This window comes from Mustela nigripes, chromosome 14 (genome assembly GCF_022355385.1).
Source record: "Mustela nigripes isolate SB6536 chromosome 14, MUSNIG.SB6536, whole genome shotgun sequence".
NCBI lineage: Eukaryota > Metazoa > Chordata > Mammalia > Carnivora > Mustelidae > Mustela > Mustela nigripes.
Window position 1 is genome coordinate 23,235,722 of NC_081570.1, and position 7,832 is coordinate 23,243,553.

General features: G+C 53.4%; 1 protein-coding gene across 1 annotated transcript; it reads right to left on the reverse strand.

Moving 5' to 3' along the window:
• Positions 1-691: 691 nt before the first annotated feature.
• Positions 692-7,551, reverse strand: FABP3 (fatty acid binding protein 3). Its single transcript, XM_059376967.1, has 4 exons — positions 7,401-7,551; positions 4,333-4,505; positions 2,354-2,455; positions 692-986 (listed from the first exon to the last, which is right to left on the reverse strand). Exons 1-4 carry the CDS (start codon positions 7,471-7,473, stop codon positions 933-935), a joined length of 402 nt encoding a protein of 133 aa, XP_059232950.1. The 5' UTR covers positions 7,474-7,551; the 3' UTR covers positions 692-932.
• Between the last annotated feature and the right edge of the window lie 281 nt (positions 7,552-7,832).

Below are 7,832 nucleotides of genomic sequence, written 5' to 3' on the forward strand. Positions count from 1 at the left end.
ATTTAGACTTACAAGTCACCAAGTCTGCATTAGTTGACAGAAAAACATTTAATATGTTACTTCAGACCTTGGAGAGAGGCCCAGCTGAGATATAGAGCCAGAGACACTGACAGGTCACAGCCTTCTTAGGAGATCACTTATAAGCCCTCTCTTCTGTAATGATTAGATGACCTCTTCTCCCAGAGCTGATTAGAGAACTGGTTAAGATTTGTAACCATGAATGGTCCAGGGCGCAGGCGGGAGCTTAGCTGTCATCTTGGCCAGTGGGCATTGGCTCCCACCACCAGGCACAAGCCTGCATGCATCCCGTGTCCTGACCCTGCATTCTGGAAAAACAGACCACAGCATCGCACAAAAAGTAACTTTCCAAACCCAGGGGCCCGCAGTGCAGAATGCGCCTGATCTGACAGTTTAGTAGCCAAGCCTAGGGAAGCCCTGCCACTGGTTCATTATTCCGGACTGGACTCACTCATGTGACCTTGGGGAGGGACAGTGGAGAGCCCAGGTGTGGGAACAGCTGTTTTATGATGGAGTGGGTCAGGTGACCAACTACTACTGCCTCTGAGACGGTCCATTTCGGTCTCATCCAGTGCTGCTTCTTCGTGACCTTCAGGCAGTTGTTCCTGCCTGTTCTCCAACACACAGGGAAACTGAGACTCCCAGAATCATGTCACCAAAGGCAAAAAGGCAGTCTGGTGACCTTGACTCTGCTTTATTGACCTTAGAGCACCCTCTGGATGCAGTTAAAAAAACAAACATACACAATGGGAGCCAGAAGTGGACCCAGGCTGGTGCCACCTGACCCCAGACGTATTTCCCCAACCCAACCAAGGTGGATTTATACAAAATGCCGAGGAAAAAATGAGGCAATCTGGTGCTGAGTCCAGGGCTAGCCGACTGGCAGAGGAGCAGACAGTGAAGGAGTGGGCAGGTCATGCCTCTTTCTCGTAAGTACGAGTGCAAACTGCATTTCCATGGGTGAGTGTCTGGAAGGAAAGACAGAGCCAGATTAGGGCAGGGGTGAGGGCACTGAAGGTACTGGGGCAGTCTCCATTCTGATGAGGAGAGCCTCTGCCTTCATCCCAAGAGTCTCCCTGGGATTCGCCACCTACTATGTGCCAGGTTCTTTTTTGTATTTTTTCCTAATACACCAAGCTTTTCATTTATTTAGGCACTTAATTCCTCTGCTAGAATTTTGGGGAAATGACCTGTGAGAGGGGAAGTGACTGGTCCCTGTCCCAGGCCGTCGCTCTCTCTTGCACCATTCCTCTAGTGCCTCAGATGGTGCCTGGCACATCGTAGACAAACAGGTGAGTAAGAATGTCCAGACTCTCTTGGAGAAGGACTGTCCTAGGCCACCAGTTCTCCATTCCTTCCCTGACAAGCCAGAGGCTTGAGCCACCATCGTCCATCCAGCCTCGCATCGCGGAGCCAGGCCCGTGGTTTCACCATAGTCCGGTTACCCAGTGAGTGTTTGGTCCCGCACAGCACATGCCCACCAAAGGCAGACACCTCTTCTTAACTCTGCAGGGACCCCTGCTCACCGTGATGCAAGAATGTAGGGAGCAGTGATAGCTGACCCAAGGTCTGCAGGGAAGACGCTGCTGGGGTGAAAACCTGAGGTCCTACAGTTAGGAAGCAGAGACCACGGGGCTGCTGCCTCTGCCCTGGATCTGGGGGTGTTCAGTCATGGCAACATTCTTCTAACAAAGTCCCCAAATTTGTCCTTAAACAGACTGATGGGCCAGCCTGATTGTCCCCTCCTAGGCTGTCAGGTACTTGCAGGCCAGGCATGCAAGACACTGGGAGGCAGTGGGGCTGGAATGAGGTAAAAGGGACTGCACTGTCATTGCCCTGCCATCACCAGTCTCTCCCTGCCCAGAGGCTTTCTATGTGGCAGCACAGTCCCAGAAGAAGAGGGTATTAGGAGCCTAGGATCTAATTTGGCTCTTCTGCCTTTCCCGGGGTGGGGCAAGGTGGCAACACAGGAGGAGACTAAGGCTGTGGAGCATCTGAGCCCTCTGCCTCACCTCTAGGATGCTCTATGTTCTGCATCAGGGTCAGGGTCTCCAGCATCCCAGCAGCCCGCAAGGTTGGTGGTGTTAATGCCCATTTTACAATGGGAGCTGGAGAAGATGACTTGTCTGAAGTCATGTAGCCCATAAGCTGAGATGTGAAACTAGGCCTGTGTGAGGCCAAAGCTACCACACAGAATATTCCCACCTAATCCCACCCCAGCCCTGCCTCTACCCCCATTGATCCCATGGGGGAGACCCTGGCCTTCCCAACAGGCTTGACTAAAGGGGCAGTAATGGTAAACAACTCCGGGAGGCTCCAAAGTTATCCATCTTACCAAGATAAGTTTCCCATCAACTAGCTCCCGCACAAGTGTTGTCTCTTGCCCGTCCCACTTCTGCACGTGGACAAGTTTGCCTCCATCCAGCGTCACGGTGGACTGTGGAGAGAGGTAGAGGCCTGAGCTGTGATCTGAGCCAGGAGTGCAGGACAAGATGGTGTCTGGTCACTGGGGCCACAGAGGACTCCGCCCTGTGCCCCAAAATGATGATGGTGCCAGGACCAAAGCTCAGGTGGCCTGCTTCCGGCATGGCCCCAAAGGCTGTCTTGTTCACCTCCAGCCTCTGCTCCACGACTGCCTGGCTGGGCCCTTCAGGTGTTGGTAAGTAGGCAGAGGCAGGCAATATGGTGAGCCAAACAGCCTGGCTCTGAGAAGTGCTGCTGGTCTTTAGAATGGACACTTATCCCATCTTCACACGACACCCACAGCCCTAGAGCCCCTAGGAGACAGGGGCGTGTCTCCTACATCCCTGGGGAAGACTGGTGAGGAGTCCTGAGACTCTCCAGCCTAGTGGTGATCACACACAATGTCTAACAGACCTTGGGGTGGAAGGTATTGGAAAATAAGCTTCCCACTTTGTATTCCTATCTCTTCTTGCTCTACATCACGTGGCCCCTTCAGCTGACAAGTAGACAGCAACTGCCAGGTCCAGGGACTGGGTGCCCTTGGAGTGTTCCAAAGCCCTGGTCAGATGCCCACTTAGTCTTCTGGGCTCTGCCAACCTACATCAGCTGGTTCTCATTTGGCAGCTCTCCCAGATCTCTTTTCTTTAGGAATTTGGGGGCTCTGGGTCAGGCTAGGGGACCCTGGCTGAGCAGGGTTGAGTACGAGAGTCTGAGAAGGCTGTGTTTATGTTTGGAGCAGCATGGGGAGTGAGTGTGCATTCTTGCTCCTACTTCACTTCTCATGCCCATCCCCCAAGCTTTTTGCCTACTTAGATTATGTTAAGCTTAGGCATCCCAGAGCATTATGGTTTATTAGGGTTCTTGTCCCTCAAAAAGGTGGGCTAGTCAAGGAAGCAGATGCATGTGATATGACAGCCACCTGTCTCCAAAGTAGAATGACATCTTTGGGCACCACCTCAGCTCTGCTGCCAGGTTCTCCACAAGGAGAACAGACCCTATCCTGTCTTTTCTGGGGCAGTTGTCAGGAAGCAGAAACAGCTGAGGGGCAAAGTGATAGGTTCTGCTGGAGGATACTGCTATAGGGACCCTCTTTAGAGGTCAAAATCCCTTTGTTCTGTCTCTGCCATGCCTGGCCCAGGGGCTGGGAGGCCTGAGGCAAGCAGCAAAGACAGCCATCACAGGGTGACAAGCCCTGAGACTGCTGGTACATGTCCCCTCTCTACTTGGGAGGAGAGGGGCTACAGCTTGGGAAGACGTACAAACACACCTTAGAGGATGCCCTATCCAGAACATAGCTTTTCCTGGCTGCGGGCTGGCAGAACTAGAAATAGTTCCTCAGGCTCACTGGCCAAGCCTGGGAGGTGGAGGTTGGAGAAAAGGAAACATCTTGAGCAGGTCTCCACCTCTTGTCCCTCGCTGCCTCCTTTGCTGGAGGCCAGAATGACCTGTTCACTCAGAGAAGAGCTCTGAATTCTCCTGGGCATTGTTCCTAAAGTACTTGAAATCACAGCCATGGCCACATAACTCTCCTGTCTGCAGACTGGAAAGAAACCCAGAGCTCTTGGATGCCATGCACAACATCATCCAGCTGGAGCTGGAGTGGACACTGAGGTCAGAAGAACATCCAGGCTCTGTGCCGCCAACTCCCATAGGCACCAGATACTCCTCAGGGAGGGAGGGAGGAAGCCCAAGGACAGGGCTAGCATGCTCCTAGCACCTGGGACATGCCTGCACTGCACAGGCTTTATGCCCCTTTTTCATTTCAATCCCCCCAAATCACCTGCCCCTCAAGGTACAGTAACAGGGTGCCAGGTCTCAAGGTCTCTCAATCCCCAGACTCTTATGACTCACCTTGACCTTCCTGTCATCTGCTGTTGTCTCATCGAACTCCACCCCTAGCTTGAAGCTGATCTCTGTGTTCTTGAAGGTGCTGTGTGTTTTTACGATGATAGTGTCCCCATTCATTTCGATGATTGTGGTAGGCTTGGTCATGCTGGCCACCTGCCTGGTAGCAAAACCCACACCTGAGGGCAGGGGGAAGATTATGAGCATGAGTCGAGGGGAAAGGCAGGGTACAACGACCTCAGGGAACAACTCTCAGGCCTGGATGTAGGGTAGAAGGAAAAGTACGAGAACTTTCAGAGACTCTGTTTTTTAAATTCAGTTTTCTTGTTAGCTCTGTGCAGCGAAGAGACCCTTGATTTCATGGGGCAGCTGAGAAGCCTAAGGGACGCAGGCATGCCACAGCAAGTCACAGCAGATCTGAGATTAGGACGAGCTATTTTCTGAGTGGTAACAAACGAAAGTGTTTTATCTCATTCAGCCCCTCGTTCTCCCTGAAGGCACGATGCTATTATGTCCACTCACAGATGCAAAGACCGAGAGTTCAAGCCCAGGCTCACAGGTCTGGAATTCAAATGCAGAACTGTTGTGAAGAGCTCACGGAACTGCTCAGCTACAGTCTCCCAAGGCTGGAGCACAGGGCTCCCTTCAAGGGGACCTGAGCAGCTTTCCAGCCACGGGCTGAGGCAAGAAGAAAAATGTGGACCTTGCCTTCCAAAAGCCTGAGGGACGACAGGCCTTTTCCACCTTTGGAAGTTTTTGCCCTGAAACACACCAGTGCACTTGTCCCCTGTATATGGCAGAAGGGATTTTCAAGCCCTCTTCTCCATGACCTAGGGAGGACGTTGGCAGAAGGGAGAGTGTCTCAGTGTACAGGTTTAGGAGAGGCCCGAGTGCTAGTGCAGTTAAGGACTTGAATCCAGGTATCCTGGCTTCTGGTCTAGGCCCTAGGGGGAGTCCCCCACTGACCACAGCACAACTTCCCTGAGTGTCCTGCAAGAGTGTGAAACAAAGAACTCCAGCAAAGCCTTAACCCCCTTAGGTTACAGCTTCCCCGAGAGGTGAATGCCAGATCTGGATATGAATCTAGGCTCCAAAATCTCTGGTTAGCCCCTGCTATCAGAGTGAGACAGGCTGACCCCAGTCCCCAGAAGAGAGCAGGGCCTTGTCACCATGCAAGGAACTCTGTTTGCTTCGGACCTACCCAGAGGTGTGGTGTGTTTGAGAAAGGGAACCACTGTGGAATGAGTAAGGGACTGAGCCAAGAGAAACTGAGACCAAAATGGGGCCGATTTTGGAGGCTCAGAAAGAGCTGGGTTCTACATAGAAAGGAAGTGGACGCTATTTACAGAGAGAGCTGAGGATGCTCTTTCCTCCCCCATGGACCTCTCTCATCCTTTCCATCTGTGTATGGAGAAAAGCAGGCTGGATGGATTCTCAGCCCTGTAGCCCAAATTTGCTCCTTATTTGGGGCAAAATAAGGGAACAAGTGTGGTAAGGATGTTGCAGCTCACTTCAGGGACACAGGTCTTCTTCAGCTGGAATGTCTGCTATGGGAGGCTTGGAAGGAGGGGCTAACTCTGGGCATCTCAACTTCCCAACAGCTGCCCAGGGCCCACTGCTGCAAGAGGGGCTACTTTCCTGGAGTCAGTGGGCATAGTACCCAGCAAACTATGGCGGGGCATGAGAACTCGGGCCCCAAGAACCAACACTTGTGATCCCTATTTCAGGAACGGGTTAGGAACAGAAGGGAGAGGTTGGTCCCCCCACCCCCCAACCCCTGATTTGGGTAACTGCCAGAATCAGTCCCCCTTCCCTAGTAGGAAGGCATGGAATGTAGCTCAGCTGTGAACAATATTCTGGTTTCCTTGTCCCAACCCAGGAGACTAGGATAATCTCATAGCTGGGGATTTAAGAGAAAGGGTATTCACCTTCTCCATCTAAGTCCCTACTAGGAGGGGAAGAAGGGCGGAGGTCAATCATTAGGTAAGCAGTTCCTACCACTCCCACCCCCAGGGTCCGTAGTGGAAACTGTTGTGGGTTGCACATCTAGAAATCCAGGTTTTCATATCTGATGTGGGACTGATCTGACCAGTTTCTACTCTTTCTGGGTCTCAGTCTCCCCATCTGTCAGACTAGGCAAGGCATGGGGTATAGGTATCTCCAAGGACTTCAGATTTTAAGCACTCTGAATCTTTATTCTTCCCCATCTGAAGAATCACACCCTCCTAGACCGAAGACCCTCCCTGCATCTCACAGATCTTGGCCTTGCTCCAGGACCGTGCTGCATCGGAAGTCCAGTGGTTTTCTCCACCAGACCCTTCCCCCAACAAGTGGCTGAGCCAGCACGGGATGGGTCCTCTTGCCCCAGCCTACCACTAGGCTCACTGACGGTGATTAAAGCCTAATATCACATCACTGCAGGATAAGGTCAGAGACTCCATGACCAGGGAGAGAGCATTCTCCAGCAACCATGTTTCTCTAGTTCAACATGGAGGGGCAGGGGTTGTTGCTAACTGTGCAGGGCCCCTATCTCGCCTTTTCCTCATCCCATTCACCCCCTTGTTCCTCTCTCTTCCCATCTCCCTCCTCCTAGGAGTTTCCTCTTCTCTAAGCTTTGCCATAGTACACTCCCCATCTGCCCGTTCCCTTTCCGTATTCACACTTTCCAGTCCCTAAACCACTCATATTCTTGCTTTTTCTCCTCCAGCTAGCCTCCCACCTTATGCGATAAATGCTCTCTTTTTACACAAACCCACCTCTTTCCAGACACTATGTATACCCCTCTTCCTGGAAAGCGCATCCGTGCCCCAACATCAACAGATACATCTTACCTCCCTACACCTCCCTGTCTGGGAATCCCTCTAGCCCGGTTCAGACCAGAAAGTCCCCTTCCGATAAGCCCCCTTCCAACATGCGTGCCTTAGACCAGGCTGCCACCTGCTCCGCGTCCCCCTGTTCCCCAGCGCTGAGCAGGAGGGATGCAGCAGCCCTGCCGGCACTAGCGAGCGAACGCTGTGCACGGCTGCGCACGCGGCCAGGCCCTCTCCAGCCCAGCATCCCCGAGTTGCGCTCACCGAGTGACTTCATGTAGTCATCGAAATTCTTGCTGTCCACTAGCTTCCAGGTGCCTACGAAGGCGTCCACCATGGTGAGGCTGGGCTAGGCCGAACAAGGACAGAACAGGCGTGCAAGGACTCCGGGACCCACGGTTCCCAGCCCGCGCTGCCTCTTTAAATAGCCCTTGTATCACGTGGTGAGGCGTGGCCCACACCCCCAGCTCCCGAAATAGGAAGCCGGCGGCTGGCGCTCACCCGCCAGGCGCTGGCTGCCCATCCCCCGACCCGCCGAGGGGGAGGGGGCAGCCAGTGGCGCCGGGCTCGCCCGCGTCAGCTCGGGTCTCCGGCCTCCGAGTCCCTGCCCGGCGCGGGCAGGACCTGCTCCCTTCCCTGGCCTAAAGGCGCTCTTCGCCATCTGAGAAGGAAGCAACTGGGGGCACAGTGCCGGCG